Source organism: Gracilinanus agilis, chromosome 1, assembly GCF_016433145.1.
Source record: "Gracilinanus agilis isolate LMUSP501 chromosome 1, AgileGrace, whole genome shotgun sequence".
Lineage (NCBI taxonomy): Eukaryota > Metazoa > Chordata > Mammalia > Didelphimorphia > Didelphidae > Gracilinanus > Gracilinanus agilis.
The window spans coordinates 695,506,859-695,524,621 of record NC_058130.1 but is presented as its reverse complement, the minus strand read 5'-3'; the positions used below and the strand labels follow the sequence as shown (position 1 = coordinate 695,524,621).

At 36.3% G+C, this 17,763-nt stretch overlaps 1 protein-coding gene across 5 annotated transcripts in view; it reads left to right on the top strand.

Annotated features, from left to right (window-relative positions):
* PTK2 (protein tyrosine kinase 2) overlaps nt 1-17,763 on the top strand; it is a 410,474-nt gene that overhangs the window by 194,885 nt on the left and 197,826 nt on the right. For all 5 annotated transcript variants that reach the window (XM_044669284.1, XM_044669268.1, XM_044669260.1 and 2 more), the window contains one exon: nt 7,758-7,820. In XM_044669284.1, coding sequence (XP_044525219.1) covers nt 7,758-7,820 — 63 coding nt within the window. The remainder of the gene's footprint in view (nt 1-7,757; nt 7,821-17,763) is intronic.

Here is a 17,763-nt window from a genome sequence, read left to right as displayed (position 1 = left end):
CTTTAATAAAATATTGATAAAATTGAATAAGATGAAAATGAACAGTATATAAATGTAAGTGCTTATATTTGGGTTCAAAAAATAAATTAATTATAACATGAATGACATATGACTAGATAGCAATTTAATGAAAAAATTGGAGTTTGGGGAATATTAAGAACACAGTATCAGTTAATAGTGTATTAATAGTAGGCAAGAACTCTAATGTAGCCTCTTGTTGCATTGAATATGATGGCCAGAAAAAAGACAGTTATAGTTCCATAGTTCTGTCTCAGACTGCATCTTTTTTTTTTTTTAACCTGTAACTTCCATCTTAGAATCAATACTGTGTATTGATTCCAAGGCAGAAAAGCAGTAAGAGATAGGCAATGGGAGTTAAATGATTTGCTCAGAGTCACACAGCTAGGAAGTGTCTGAGGCCAGATTTGAACGTAGGACCTCACGTCTCTAGGCCTAGTTCTTAATCTACTGAGCCACCCAGCTGCCTCCTCAGACAGCATCTTGAAATATGTTATTCACTTTTCTAGTTCTTTGAAATCTAGCCTTCACCTCTTTTCTCACACCATCAGACTGCCTACTAGAAATGTTCACCTACTTGTCCTATAGTCTTCTGAAATTTCCCTATGTGCATAATGGAATTCAGAATTCATCTTCTCTACCAAACACACCTCTTCCTGATCTTCCCTATTTTTGATAAAGGCATCTCTCCATGTAAGTACAAATGTAAATAAAACAAATTCCCCAAATTAAAGCCCTTCATAACCTGATTTCAACTGATCTAGACTAATCACCCATTCACAAGTATACCAGCCCTTCTAGCTTGCTTGCTAATTTCCATACACATTTCATATCTTATTTTTATACCTTTCCACAGCCTTGTTCTCTGTCTTTTTCTGCTTCTAGTAATGTCTACTGTCAAGGCACATCTGAAGTATTGCTTCCTTTAAGAAGCCTTTCCTGATCTTTCTAATTGTTAGTGCTCTTCCCTGCCAGCTGAGTTTATTTCGTTTTACATTTTCCCCATTTTTCATATCTTACTTGCATGCACATAGTTTTCCTTCAAAAGTATTTGTTGCTTACTGGCAAAGATCTTTTTAATAATGTTTATCCTTTTGTCCTTTGTTGTTCAGTTGTTTTAACTCATATCCATCTCTTTGTGACCCATTTGTGGTTTTCTTAGCAAAGGTACTGGAGTGGTTTGCCATTTTGTTCTCCAACTCATTTTATAGATGAGGAAACTGAGGCAAACAGGTTAAGTGACTTGAGCAGGATCAAACCACTGGTAAGGATTTGCAGCCAGATTTGAACTCAGAAACATAAATTTTCCTTGCTTCAGGTCTGGCACTTTATACACTGTGCTACCTAGCTACTCTCTTGTATCCTTAGAGGCCAGTATTTTGAGTAGCATGTTGTTAGTGCTAAAGAAATGCTTTATTGAATTGAATTGGTTCCTATTTTGTAGGAAGGTCATTGATATATTGTAGAGTGTTATAAAAAGGACAGCAGAATAAAAAAAACATCATCTGGAGAAAGCCACGTATAGTGAAAAGAGCACTGAGGTCAGATGCCACCAATACCCTTAGTCTTAGACCAGTCACTCAGCCTCTTAAAAACCACAATTTCTTCATCTGCATCTTTGAACTGGATGGCCTCCTGAGGTCCCTCGCAGCACGGTAGATATTATGATATTATATGGAGGTCAATTTAAGGAATGATGATTAGACTGAAGAAAAGAGGACTCAGGAGAAGGGCAGAACTAAAAGTAATAGAAACTCTTGATGTATAAAAGATATATACACAATTAGAGCTATCCAAAAGTGTAATGGGCTGCTTTTGTGGGAATAGGGTTGGAATGAGGGTTCAATGAGTACTTGTCAGGTTTGTGTTAAAGGTGAAATTTTCTCCTGGATATTGGGTTGGACTAGATGGTGAGCAAAGTCTTTTCCAGTGCTGAAATAATTTGATTTGAATTAATTGTCTTAATGGTGCCATCTGGACCCTATCCTTTTCTACATGGCAAGAGTCTAGTTGAAGAGAACTGCCACTTGCTCTTTTCATTGCTTCTGTTCTGGACATTATCCTCATTTCCAAAGCCCATTTTCCATTGTTTTTTAAATTTCATTCACTGCCTGTCATTCTTTGTTGTAGCCAATGTGTGTTCTCTTCCTCCCTCCCTACTTCTCATTCTCTCTCTTTCTCTCTCTCATTTATTTGTTACATCAAAATGTCTAGGTAAACAATTGTTATATATGTTTGCTTAGTTCTGCTTATTCATTTCACTCTTTGTAATTTCAATAATCTTTCCATGTTTGTTTGCCTTTTTTAATTAACCTGCTAGCCATTTCTTAGCAAAGTAGTATTCTATCACAGTCACATGCCTTGGGCAAGGAGGTGGCTCAGTGTATAGAAAGCTAGGCCTGGAGACAGGAGGTCTTGAATTCAAATATGGCCATAGCCTCTTCCTATCTGTGTTACCCTGGGCAAGTCAATTAACCCCAATTGCCTAGTCCTATCACTCTTCTGTCTTGGAAATGATACTTAATATCATTTCCAAGACAGAAGGTAAGAATTTTCAAAAAATCATGTCACAACTTGTTTAGCCATTCCACAATTGATGGGCCTCCCCTCAATTTCCAATTCTTTGCCATCACAAAGAAAGTTGCTATAAATATTTAAGTACATAAAGATTCTTTACCTTTTTCCCTGATGACCTTAGGAAATAAACCTAATAGAGGTCTAGCTGGGTCTAAAAGCATACCGTTTATAACTTTTTGGTCATAATTTTATATTGCTTTCCAGAATGGTTAGATCTATCCACAATTCCATCAGTAGTGTATCAGTCTCCCCATTTTTCAACATCCTCATCAATATTTATCATTTTGCCCTTTTACCTTTTTAGCTAATCTGATAGGGGTGAGATTATTATTTCAGAGTTGTTCTGATTTGATATAAATCAGTAATGATTTAGAATATTTTTTTATATAGCTTTTTAAGGCTTTGATGTCTTCTCCAAAAATTCTCTGGTCATTATCTTTTGAACATTTTATCAATTGGGGAATGCCTTGTATTCATATAAATTTGACAAAGGTCTACATATTTTAGATCTAAGACCTTTGAGCAATTGTAAATTTTTCACCCAACTTAATGCTTTTCTTCAAATCTCGACTGCATTGGTTTTATTTGTACAAAATCTTTTTAATTTAATGTAATTCATTATTATCTATTTTGTATCTTTCATTGCTTTCTATGTCTTGTTTATAAATTCTTCTCTAATACACAAATCTGATAGGATATGCCCTATTCTAATTTGTTTATGCTATCACCTTTTATATATGTTACATTATCATTTTGATCTTATATTGGTAAATGGTGTAAGATATTGTTCTATAACTAGTTTCTGCCAGATTGCTTCCAGTTTTCTCAACAATTTTTACCAAATAGGGAATTCTTATTTGAAAAGCTTGGATCTTTACTTTTGTCAAACACAAGGTTACTATAACCCTTTTCTTCTATTTTTTATAGGTCTGTTCTGTTCTACTGTTCTACTTTCCTACTTCTTAGCCATTACCAGATGGTTTTGATAATTACTCCTTTATAATATAGTTTTAAACCTAGTACAGTTAGACCTCCTTTCTTTACATTTTTTATTAATTCCTTTGATATTCTTTAATTCTTGTTCTTCCAGATGAATTTTGTTGACTTTTTATATTCATCAAAATAATTTTGTAATTTTATTGGGATGGCATTGAATAAGTAGATTAGTGTAGGACTGTTCTCTTAATTACAAAACTGAATACTCTTTTAATTACTTCTGCCATAATTTACACTGTTAATGAACTTTTCCCAGATACTTTCTCTAATTTTTGTTCATACTAGGTTCTTGCCTGGTTTTTCTCCTGCTTTTTTTTCAGTCTCCTGTAAGGGGAAAAAGGGGTTTTTGGTTGAATATTAAAAGGTTTGGTTGCCAGAGGATTGAACAATTATCAGTCCCCAATTAAAGAATAACCTCAAGTTAAAATGCCTTTTATGGAAAATTTATTTATAAATGAGAAGATGAAGAAGAAATAAGGAAGTAAGAGAGGATAAGACAGGATAAGTAATCTAACATAGTAGGTAATTTGCTCTGATCCCCTAATTTAATCCAGGTAGATCTAATTAACCCTCAGCCGAGGGAAATCTGGCCTTGATCCCAAGACTGGAAACTGAGAGGGCCAGAAGGGCCTCAGAGGCGAATGAAGCAAAAGCTTCATCCACAGAGTCTCTATTAAAAGGGAAATTCCTTAAGAGAAGTTCAGGAAGATTCAGTCTTTACACTTACCACATGGAATTCCAAAGAAAAGATTTTAGAACAGTCTCACCAAAGTCTCAGAGTCCCAGGGCCCGTTCACGAACCAGAAGAGCGAGTGCAGCTCACTGAGGTCTCTTTTTAAAGGGGCCTTTCTTGCTGTCACTTCCTGTGGCCTCTTCTTAGTTTATGTGTCCAGTCACAACAGATGCTTTTCTTAGGACTGCCCACGAGGCAGTCAGTAAATTCTGATTTGTCACTCATTCTAACACAGGTGGGTTACAGACCACCCAAGTTGTGGGTTAAATGGAGATGTTTTTACCTTTGGTGATTAAATCTAAAGATGGACAGGGTAGATTTTATCTAATTATCACACTACTCTGCTGGATCTTCATCTGTCTTCTGCCCCCTAACTATGAATCTCCCAGTGGAGTTGTTATAGATTCCCTCCATAGTAACTTGGTGATCTTACTGATATCTATGAGTTCAGTTAATTCTGTGATTCACAGTTGTATCCAGCCATATTCTTTTCTCCCAAGTTATTTTTGTATTTCTAATTGCTTCATGGACAGCTTGAACTGGGTGTTAGTTACATAGGCAACCAAAACTCTACATGTTCAAAACAGAATTTGCTATTTTCCCCCAGAAACCGCACCATGTGTCCTCTTTCTTCTTCCAAACTTCCCATATCATTATCAAGAGCACCATCATCCTACCTGTCACCCCACCGAAGCCAGCAAACTTGATGCTACCCTCAAATTCTCATTCTTATTAACTTAATACATCAAAATCAGTTGCCAAGTCCTATCATGTCTTCTATCCAAATACCATATCAGTTTTTCAAAAGTTCAGTTTATGTCACATGCCCTTATTCAGTGAGCACCATTGGCTTTCTTTTGCCTCCAGAATTAAACATAAAGTCCCATTTGGCATTTAAAACTCATTGTGGGGGCAGCTAAATGGCTCAATGGATTGAGAGCCAGGCCCAAAAATGGGATGTCCTGGGTTCAAATCTGGCCTCAGACACTTCCTTAGCTATGTGACACTGTGCACAAGTCATTTAACTCCCATTACCTAGCCCTTATTGCTCTTCTGCCTTATTGATTCTAAGGCAGAAGTTAAGAGTTAAAAAACAAAAACACCCCCCCCCCCAAAAAAAAAAAAGCTTTGTAGCTTTCCCCCTCCTTTTTTTTTATTTTTAGAAAAATTTTCCATGGTTACATGATTCATGTTTTTACTTTCCCCTTCACCCCCTCAACCCCTCCCCCCATAGCCAACGCACATTTCCACTGATTTTAACATGTGTCATCAATCAAGATTTATTTACATATTATTGATAGTTGCATTGGTGTGGTTGTTTCCGGTCTACATCCCCAATCATGTCCGCCTTAACCCAAGTGTTCAAGCAATTGTTTTTCTTCTCTGTTTCCTCTCCTGTAGTTCTTTCTCTGAATGTGGGTAGTGTTTTTTTCCTTAAATCCCTCAGAATTGTCCTGGGTCATCGCATTGCTGCATGACTAGCAGTCTACATGCAGACAAGGATTTATCAGGTGCTTACTATGTGCTAAGCTTTGGGGTTACAATATATAAAAAGACAGACTGTGCTTTCTAAAAGTTTATATTCTAATGGAGGAAGATAGCACCTAAAATGGAACTGGTCTATTTCAAAACAGGAAAGTAGGGCAGTGACTAAAGTGCTGAACTTGGATTCAGTAAAACCTGAATTCAAATTCATTTTCATATATGACCCCTGGAAAAGTAGCTCAACCTCTGGTCTCTTCAAGTTATTCAACTATAAAATATGGATAATAGCAGCATCTTCCTCCCAGGATTGTTGTGAGGTTCAGAAGAGATAATATTTGTAAAGTGTTTAGCACACAATACCTGACATATAGGAAGAACTATGTAAATGCCTCCCTGCTTCCCCTACTTGAAATTTCTTAAGCAAGATTCTTCCTTCTCTATCTCTAGGCTCTATTCCTTTGCACTGGCTATCCTCTCATCCCTGAAATGCTCTGCCCCCTTCACTTTCACCTCTTATTTTTCCTGACTTCCTTCAAGGCCCAATTTAAAGTAGGAGTCTTTTGGAATGCCTGCCATTACTAATGCCTTCACCTTTCAGATTATCTTCCATCTACTCTGTAATAATGTCTATATACTGAGATGTTGTCTCTCCCATTACAGGTTATGTTCCCTGAGGTCAGAGAATGTTGTGTTTTTGTCTTTATTTATACAGAGCTTTGCAGGGTTCCTGTTGCATAGTAAGCACTTAATAGAATGCTCCTTAACTGGATGATTGACTCCTGATATCACATATTAACTAGCACTGTCATATAATAGTCTCTATAATTTAGGGAAATTTATGGGCATATAAGTGAATTTTTTTCCAAAGAGAAATTTCAAGTTATTTCTCTATATTTTAAATGGAAAGTTCAAACAGGGCAACACCTAAAGGAGGGCAAATTGATATACCATTTAAGGTTCATTCTAGTTCATTATTTTTAATGTTTCACATTTCATGTGGGCAGGGATTAAAATTCAATTTAAAAGAATATCTATGTTTCTTCGTAGTTTTCAAGGAAGAGCAATTTGATTTTTTGTAGCTGAAAAATTTCACATACTTTTTGGATCAGTCATTTTCTAGTGAAGGAAATCCTTAAGTGAGTTTATTTAAGGGCAAATTATACTTTTGAAAGCCTTGATTGCCAGTAAAACTTGAAACTCTTGTGTCACAATGTTTAGACAAAAACGATGTCAAAATGACAGACAAATCTGTCCAGTTTGGTGTAATGTTATATAATAATAAAAAATATTTTGCAAGTTGCATTTAATCCTCTTTTCTAAAGTGGCTTTAAAAGAGAACCTGTGTCATCTATGCTAATCATCTATTTAATTAGAAATGCTATATCTCTTTCCAAATGGATAAGCCTGTGAAAACATAAAAAGACCCCTAGTGTTATGCATGGTCTAAACCCGTGGGTCCCAAACTTTTTTGGTCTACCACACCCTTTCCAGAAAAAATATCACTTAGCACCCCCTGGAAATTATGAAACTATTTATTGAACTCAGAATAGAATGTAATACAAAAAAAGTGTGGCCATCACTGCTTCCCCGGATCACTGCAGCACCCACCAGGGGGCAGTAGCACCCACTTTGGAAATCACTGGTCTAAATAGAGTAGAGTTAGTACCTGTTAAATGGTGTTGCAGCAGTCAGTTGGCTGTACATATATCCCTACCCTTTAGGAAGGGTTAAACTCACCTTTAAAGTAATTATAACTAAACTTGTTTCTCATCTGCCTTTGTGTCTATTATTTTTAATAAACTGTTATTACAACATTGACTTTACATTATTAATTTATGGCTTTAATAAGAACTTTAAAAAACTGTTAGTGATGTCCAAGAAAATACTTCAGGATAATGTATTTTGATTGCTTTATCTCCTAACCATTCTTTGTAAATCTGTCTTTTAGGAGATCATACTGGGAGATGAGAGGCAATGCCCTAGAGAAGAAATCTAACTATGAAGTATTAGAGTAAGTATTTAATATTTACTCTTTTCTAGAAGAATCAGATCAATGAATTAAGGAAGACTTTTGTTCATACTATAGTTTTTGATCATTAAAATAGTGCTTTGATTTGAACTATAATTCAGTGTGAAATTGTGTTGTAGTTGAAGGCTCTTAAATATATCAAAGTATTAAGGATTCAGTAATTTTATAGTAATTTATGTGCATTTTATCTCTGGAATCAACTAGCTAGTCCTTCATATATGAATACATTGAGACCCTCTGTATGTAGATAATCAATTCTATCTTAGAATATTATTTAATTATCTGATTTACAAATTCTAAATTTATAGGTTTGTCTATAAGTATGTTCTTCTCATCAAAAGCAAATTTCTCCTGTCATATGATATGATAGGATGAGAAAAAAACTGATATCCAAATTAATGTATACCTATTTATATCATTAGAATAAATTAAGTGGGTCTCATCCAAACTTGAATTTAAGATGTGAGAAGCTTTGTATTTCATCCATTTGATGATGAATACTGAAAGAGACAGATGATATTTATTTTACACTGTAAAAGGTCAATTTTATTTGTTTATATTAGCTATTGTGGAATACTATGTCAATGGTAACTTCCCCTGTTGTTAGACATGACTGCTTAAGTCCTTGAAGTATATCAAAAGTCAAACCAAAGGTTAAATACTTTGTAGTATTAAGGTACTTAAATAGCTTTGGCTTTTATATAGAAACAGTAAGCTGGGTCAACCTTACTGCCCTAATTCTCCAAAGGTTTAGGGACTATCCTATTTAGAGCTAGTGGTTTTTTTGGTTGTTTTTTTTTGCAGGGGAAACAAAATAATAGTAATTACTTAACTCTTACAGAGTTTTATGATTTTCAGATTACTTTACCTATTTCATTTTATTTCAAAGTAGTGTATGATAATTTGGTTTATGTAAGGTAAAATATGCACATTTTGAAAATGGAAAAATATTTTATATTAAATTCTTAAACAAGTATAATTCAGAGTATAGCAGTCCAAGTTTGAATAAAATACTCTTAAATTAGTATTAAATATTCTTTAGTCAAGAACCTGAAATGAGGAATGAGTATGAGCATACTTTGGGGTATAAGTCACTCAATTTATCTTACTCCTGTAATAATATTTTAGATCTTGAATTTTTGTATTGATATATCCAAGAAGTTATCCTTTGTAACCATTGAAATAGCCATGCAATTATAAGTTGAGTTCCTAAAAGAAATTAGGTTAGGGCCAGATGAAATTAGGCCAGACATATAAGAATATAGTCAATTAAATGACTTAGTAAGTTATCACTCATTTTCTCAACAAATGTTTGTGTCATTATTATAGGTTTTGAGCTGCAGAGTATTCATTAGCCCTTCCATGATAATAATATAATGTGCATCATTCAGGAAACATATTAATCATTTACTGTATTCAAAGGAACATACTAAGACATTGAAGCAAATACATAGATGGAAAAGACAAAAGAATGTGGTCCAATCCCTTAAGGATTTCCCCTCTTTAGTGAGGAAGTGAAGATATGTTCAGAATTAATTCAAATGCAAAATTGCCTGGATAATAAGTGCATAAAAGAAGTATGAAGGAGTTCAGAGGAGTGATAGATTATATTCAGCTTGGGTATACAGATCTAAGATATGGGAAAATATTTAGGAAGATTAATTTAAAGTGATATTTGAAGAACAGGTAAAATTTTTGCTGCCAAAGTTATAGGGCAAATCTATGGCACCTGTGCCAGAGAGGTCACTCAGAGCCCTCTTTGTGGGCATGCCTGCCATCACCCCAACACACCTGAGTTCACCAGAGTCCATTACTAGAAAGCCAGAGGGACACTGGGCTGGACTGCTCCCTCCCCGTTTCCACATGTACCTAAAGGTATTTCTCACATCACCTACCCCTCGAAAAGGTTCACCATCACTGGGTTAGGCAATGATAGTGTAGATTAATGGTCCGATGTGCTTTTGGCCATGCATTCACAAAGAGTTGAAAATGACTAAATGAACAGCTATTGAACATTCTAATTATAAGGAATGGGTTGATTAAAGATATGAAAGTAGGAAAGCGCACACTATGTCTGGTGGATGATGAATAGATTCATTTAGCTTGAATATAAATATGGTAAAAAGGGAATAAATATGAGATAAGGCAAAAAGATAAGTTGGATCCAGATGTTAAAAAAACCTTGCTTGACAAATAGTCTTAAGTTTGCTAGGCTGATATGAAAGGGAAGACCCATTTAGGGACTTAATAGGTCAGGTCTTTACATTTAATTGACAGATTTAGCATCACTGTATTAGATGTACAGTTATATGTGAAAGATTGGAGCAGAAATCAGCAAACTATGTCATTTAGCACCCAACTAGTTTTATTATGAACAGATAGATAAGAATTGTTTTTCAAAAACTTTCTTAGCTCTAGAGAGGACTAAGCTAAGAATGATTTTTTTTAAGCAATCAAATAACCACTTTTTGCTTCAGGAAATGCAGTATAAAAACTAGATAGAGGGATATATGCGAACCTTGGACCTTATTTTAAAATCTAATAACTATTACTAACTCTCAGGCAAAAGTTGATTCTCATATTGCAGTGATTCCCAACGTGGGCGCTACCGCCCCCTGTTGGGTGCTGCAACAATCTAGGAGGGGCGGTGATGGCCACACTTTTTTTGTATTACATTCTATTCTGAGTTCAATAAATAGTTTCATAATTTCTAGGGGGCACTAAGTAATATTTTTTCTGGAAAGGGGGCGGTAGGCCAAAAAAGTTTGGGAACCACTGTTATATTGCTTGACCCTTAGACTTGAGCAGGGATATCAACAAGATTAAACATAATTGGGAGATGTTTAAGAAAATAAATAAAAATACAATACTATATAGATAACATTAATTGGTGGCATTCTGAGTCTATATGAGGCTTATGGAATTCTTTTCTGTTTGTTATGTCTACCATCTATACCCTCCTCTCTATTTCCATTTTACCAATACTCTAGTACAGTGATGATGAACCTTTTAGAGATGGTATACCATGCCCCACCCTGAGACCTGGTGCTCTGCCCCTCCCTTACACCCCACATAGGATAGAGGAAACACTCCCATTGGGTTACTGGGCGGAGGGGTAGGTGAAGTGAGGAATAGCCTCAGCAAGTGTAGTGAGAAGGGGAGTGGCCTGAGCGTTCATCCCTCTATCTGCTCTGCCACCTTTGAGCTGCCCATCTTACCCCTGTGTGCTCCCATTGGGGCTACTGGGTGGGGGGGTTGGGGCACAGGTGTCATCATCAGGCACAATGGAGAAGGAGAGGAGAGCAGCTCCACTGGAGTCCCTCTGCCTTTCTAGTAACAAACTTAGGGTGGGGGGTGGGAGGAACCACAGGGAGGTATGCCCAGAGAGCATGCTGTGCATGGCACCCTTGGCACCCATGCCATAGGCTCACCATCACTGCTCTAGCAGATGCTGTCATTCTCTCACCTTTACTATTGGAATAGATTTGTTTCTTGGTCTTTCTACTCCCTTCAAGTATATCTGAGCTTGATTTGAACTCAGGTCTTCCTTACTCCAGATCCAGCCCTAGGCCCACAGTATCACCTAGCAGCCTCATATAGTATTGTCCTGTTGTCTCAGAACAGTCCTAGAGAACTCATTTGAGTTGTGATAGAAACATTAAGTGATGTTTCTGTGGAGAGGAGAGAGTCCATTTTGTGGTGATAATGTAATCTTATTTATGCAAAGACCTTTTCATATCACTTCTCAGCTTAAAAAATCTTGAGTGTCTTCTGTTGTCTACAAAGTAAAGTACAGAGTCCTTTTGCATGGAATTTAACACCCTACTCCTTCCTCCCCCAAGTCTGGTACAACTTTGTTATTACAGCCATGTCTTAATATTCCATAGTAGGTTCTCTGTCCTTCAGTCATAATGAATTATTCTCATTCCTTACAATATTATACTCTAATATTCTCTTCCTTCTGTTCCTTTCTTCAGAGTTTTCTTTGTATTTGAAATTTTTACCATCTCCTCTACCTTTTTTTTTCTAAGCCCTTACCTTTTGTCTTAGAACTGGTATTGAGTTTTAGTTTCAAGGCAGAGAAGTGGAGGGCTAGGCAGTTAAGTGTCTTGCCCAGGTCGCAGCATAGTTCCAAAGTGTCTGAGGCCAGATTTGAATCCAGACCTTGCTCTCTATCTACTTAGCCAACTAGCTGCCTCACCTCCTATCTTTTGAATTGCATGCTATTCTTTGGAGCCTAACACAAATCTTACTTCTTCCTGTTGGTAATTAATCCATCAACAAACATGTATTTATTTTGGGTAAGTAATGTGCTAAAAAATAAGAATACAAAGAAAAATTTAAAAAAATACTCATTCCCAAGAACTTCTCTTTTAAGAATGAAAATAGTATGCACATAAATAGATATAAACATGCAGAATGGATAAATGGTAACTGTAGAGAGGAAGATTACTAGCAGCTGGGAGGGCTCAGAATGTCCTGCTTTTGAAGCAGAGGAGGTCAGATTTGAACCAAGTCTTAAAGAAAGTTAGGGATACTAAAAGACATAGTTGAGGAAGGTAAATATTTTAGGCATAGAATGTAGGCAGTGTAAAGGCATGAAGAGGGAAAAAGGAATGTCTTATTCTAAGAAAAGGAAATAGATCACTATGTCTGTACTACAGAATGCATAAAAGGAAGAAATATAAGAAGACTGGAAAGATAGTAAGGAACCAGATTTTTGAAGAGTTTGAAAACCAAATCAAGAATTTTATATTTGATCCCAGAAGTAATAGGGAAACACTGGAGTTTGAGTGTTCTGTTTTTAGACATATACATAAGAATTTCACTTTGGAAACTTTGTAAAGGATGGATTGTAGTAAGAAGAGACTTGGAGAACTATTAGGAGAATATTATAACAGTATGAGTTAAAGTTAATAAAAGCCTCACTCACTGTGTGAGTAGAGAGAAGGAATCATATCCGAGAGATGTTGTCAAGAAAAAATGATGTTTAAAAAGAGGAGGATGAATGAATTGGGGAGAGAAACACACACACTCATTTATAGACCTCTGGGTGAGTGTTGTTGATAGAAAGGTTATGCCTCTCCCCACCTGACAGGCTTTGCTGGACTAAACCTGTCAGCTATCTCCTTTCAACAGCTGCCACCTCAATGGGAACCATTGAGAAGTTGTATGTGTAGTCAACTTCTCTAGTTCCTCAACCTGGGGTTGAAATGAATATTGATGTGGGCTATTGGTGCACTGATTGGATAATGCTGTGGATCTGACTGTATGACTGTCTTCCCCTTCCCAAGGGCTTTAGATATATTCACCACTCAAGAAGGGTACTTCAATCTTTGACTTTGTAACAAACAACTATATTTAATTCTGTCTTAATAGGGTTAGGAACAAGGGAAAGGATGGAGGATTTGGGAATCCTATTGCTAATTATCTAAATAAATGATAAAACTATAGAGATTGCTAGATCAGGTAGAGACTGGAGATTCTTCACCCTCTCATTAACTCTGGCTTGACTTGGCCATAGCCAAGCCAAAGATTAGGGAAGGCTGTTGATGTTCTTTTTGAATGACAGTGATTGCTCTCTCACAGCTCTATTGATGATGGTTATAATAGCTCTCTAGCTCTCTCAGACAAGGCAGTTGAATTGCAGATACAGGACCTACCCTTCCTTGAACCTCTCACCTCCCAAGATTGTTCCAAACTGAGCTGTCTTGTGCTGTGCAATGGGTATTTATAGGGTTGGCTCCAACTGACTTTTGGCCCTGGCTCATGGCACCTGGGTACATTCTTAGGTCTCCAACTGATGATCTTGACACTCAAAGTGGTATCCATTTTGTCCCATAAATTCATTATAACAATGAGAAGGAGTTAGGTAGGTAGCACAGCAGATAGAACACCAGGCCTGGAATCAAGAGGGCCTGGGTTCAAATCTAGCCTCAAACATTTCCTAGCTTTGTGACCCTAAGTCACTTAAACACAATTTCCTGGCCCTTGCTATTCTTCTGTCTTAGAAAGAAGGTAAAAAATTTTTAAAAATAAAGAAAAAAAATGACAAGATTCAACAACTGATACTGCCTTTCTGATTTTATCGGTGTAGTGTACTCTTAGGTTAATTCTCTCCACTAATGCAGAACAGCAGTTCATCTATAACTTGAGAAATTTCATGACTTATCTATAGTCACACAGCTAGTATCCCACAGCAACAGAACTTGAGCCCAAGTCTTCCTGACTCTGATGCTGTCCCATAATCCACTGTATTGTGCTCACTAGGAGATAAAAAGTTTAGGTAAGATGTGTTTACAGACAAAGGACTGTAAAGATGCCAGCATGGAATCCCTGCAAAATACAGGGACAGCCTCACCCAGAATTCCAGGGGACCTCCCCTGGAGAACTTTGGGTGAGGGGGCAGTTGAGAAGGGTTAAGACAGTTGCTTTTTGGGGGTTGAGGTGAGCAGATCACTGCTTACTGCTCCTGACTTGGTAGGTTCACCTGAGTGGCCATTGTGGCATAAGCCATCATGGTTTCTACTCAGGGGTTAGCTGGCTTTGTAGGGTTAATCCATATCAATATCAATATAACAATTATTTAGTGATTTAGTGATTAGATATATTCACTATTAACAAGAGAGCCAGTGTAGTTTAGTGCCCTTCACCGTAACAGATCAGGGTCACCTTTCCTTTTTTAAAACCTAATTACCCCCTCTAGCTTTTCCTTTTACTTCTTAATATAAGCTTTACCTACAATGGTTCTGCCAACACAGAGTTTATGCTTGGTCCAAGGGTCAGTCTTTCTTGTTTCAATGAAGGTCTTCAATAGGTTGATTGTAGATAATAAATTCTTTATCCACTCTCAAATATTTCTTACAGAAAATTGAGGTCAATATCAGTGAATGAAGTACCTACTTTAATGGAACCACAGATCTTTGAACTATCGAATTAGGTTTCCCATCTTGGAGATGTAATAATACTAATAATAATAGCTAATGATAGTATTTATTATGTTAAATTTTGAGAAATGCTTAATATGTTATCTAATTTTATCCTCATAACCCTGGCAGCTACTGTTATTATATTCTAAGTAGAAGCTAAATACCACTCATCAGAGATAATTGATTGTTGTAGAAAATGGTGTCAGACTAAGAAAACCATATATAAGAATCCCTGCAAAACACATGTTGCTTTAGAAATATTACATATTAATATTATCTATATTCATTGTATTTTTATTTATTTTGTTAAATATTTCCTAGTCAAAGAATGTGAGAGGAATAGAAACAAAATATGATATAGTCGTATGTAGAAAGAAGCATCAGATTGCATTTACTTAAAATTGCAAAATATAGAGATAACTGAGAAATTACAATACAAAGTCATTGATGTGTTAAGATGCTTTTCCTCTTGCAGGCCTGTGAACCCAACTCTTAAACATCTACATACTGAAGTAGAAATCATCAGAGAGCATGACTGGTAGTAAACTGGAACAATTTACCTCTTAGAAGATTGCTTAGAGAAAGGACCTTTCAGATTAATAGCAGAAAAGCTTCAGCATAGCACATATGTGCTTCATTATAGAATTAGAGAGGTCTTTCTTGCTTTACACAATACCAACTCCCTGACTTTCAAAAGCTGTTTCCAACCCTCCTTCTCTGTTATTTTTTTTAAACTCTTACCTTCTTTCTTAGAATCAATACTAAGAAATGGTTCCAAGGCATAAAATTATCACTTTCTGTCTGAGCAGTATTTAAATTCCATTTAAATCTTCCCCTATCATCAGTGTCCTTCTGCCTGAAATTTTTTCTAGCATTGACATTAATTCTACCTAAACCATAAATGCCTCCTCTTCCACTAGAATCACTTCCTCCACTCCATCTATTCTTCATTCCCACACACACTTGAGGACTCCCTATAAAGGTCTTGTCTTCTTCTGCTAAAGTCTTACCCTGCCAGTGAGACTCATTTCTGAGTGAACTCTTGACTGCATTTGATATCCTCTTGTACCCTAACTTTTCCCCACTAGATGAGTGTAATGGTGCCACTGCGTGTAAAATATTGCTGTATTGTATTCAGTAGCTTGCTTTGTGGAACTCTCAATCAAATAACAGTTCTTTGCTACTAACTTTGTTGTGTGTTCCCAGCAGCCTCTCATGCTGTCAGCATTAAAACTAGTCATCAGAATTATGTTTGACACTGTTCTGCATTTATTTAGGTTCTGAGATAAGGATGCCACTTTATTCTGAGCCTAAGTTTTCTTATTTGTTAAATTAGCATAATAATAGTGTGCTTTGAACAGCTGCTTTATAAGATTGTTTTAAGGAAAGCATTTCATAAATCTTAAAATAATATATCAATCAGGCAACAAGCATTATTAGAGTCTTATTATGTGCCAGGCACTGTACCAATCATTTGAGATCCAGAGAGAGTAGTTTCTGCCTTCAAGGACCTCACATTCTAATTGAGAAGGCAACATACAAATGACTCTGTACAAGCAAGATATGTATCCATATCTATCTATAAATAGATATATGTATGAGGAAAGGCAACAAGAATAGACAGAAAAGGAGAAAGGGGCCATGAAATGCCTCCTGCAGAAGGTGGGATTTGAGATGAGTTTTGAAGGAGACCAGAAAAGTCATGAGGCAGAAGCCAAGATGGAGAGAATTTCAGGCATGGGAGACAATCAACAAAAAGGCATAGAATTTGGAGATGGAGGAACGATAAGAAGGTGGATGTTTCTCAGTCATACTGTACATGGAAGGGAATAAAGAGTAAGAACATTTTAAATGTGGGAAGAGTGTGAAGAGGTAGAGGGAAGGATCATACAGTCAGACCTACACTTTAGGAACATTATTTTGGCAGCTTAATATGGATTACATGATTTTGGGAAAGACAAAGATTGAACAGAAGTTCAGGCAATGTGGATGTGTAAAAGGGAGTGTATACAAGAGATGGTAGAATCAACAGGACTTGGCAACTAATTAAAAATAGGTATAAGAAAGGAATCAAGGATGACATGCTGAGATTACAGACCTGGGTGACTGATGGTAGTGTTAGTAGGACCCTTGACAATAATCAATAGGATTCATGAGAAAAGATAATGACCTCCGTTTTGGGAATGTAGAGTTTGAGATGTATATAGAACATCCATTTTGAGATGTCTAAAAAGCAGTTGAAGATGGGAGACCAAAGATCAGAACAGAGTTTGAGACTGGTTATATAGATCTGGGAATCATCTGCATAGAGATGATCATTGAACCCTTGGGAGCTGATGAGGTCAGTAAGTAGGAGAGTAGAAAATATCATATAGGTTTAGTTGGTGAGTATGGTAAGAGAAATAAGGTAAGAAGAAGAAATTAGTGTCATGAAAACCTCAAAGAGGGTGACCAAAAGTAATAAAGGATACAGAAGGATCAGGAATTAGAAAAAAGGCATTAGATTTGACAGTTAAGAGACCATTGGTGACTTTTGAGAAAACAAAATCAATTGAATTAGTTCAGAAACCAGATCGCAAAGTTTAGAATCAAGTCAGAGAGGAGATTGTGGAGACACCTAATATTGACAACTTTTTCAAGTTCAGTTAAATTTACTGAAGGAAAAGTATAGAGAATGATAACTGGCAGGGATAGTTGGATCAAGGTGAGGGTTTGTTTTTATTTATTTTTTGGTTTGCTTTTAAGTTGAGGGATACAAGGGTATCGTTAAAGGCATTAGGGAAGGATCTAGTACATAAGGAAATGTGGCATGTAAATGTTAACTAATTATGTATAATGATAATGGTACCATAGGACCTGTTTAGCTCTCAGAGTCTGAACCTTTTACCTTATGAATTAAGGCTTATAGAAACTTAATGTTTAAGAGATTTGGAGTCTTAGAACTCAAAAGTACTCCAGGCTAATTCACCATGAGCTGGGTTTTTTTTAAGGAAAGG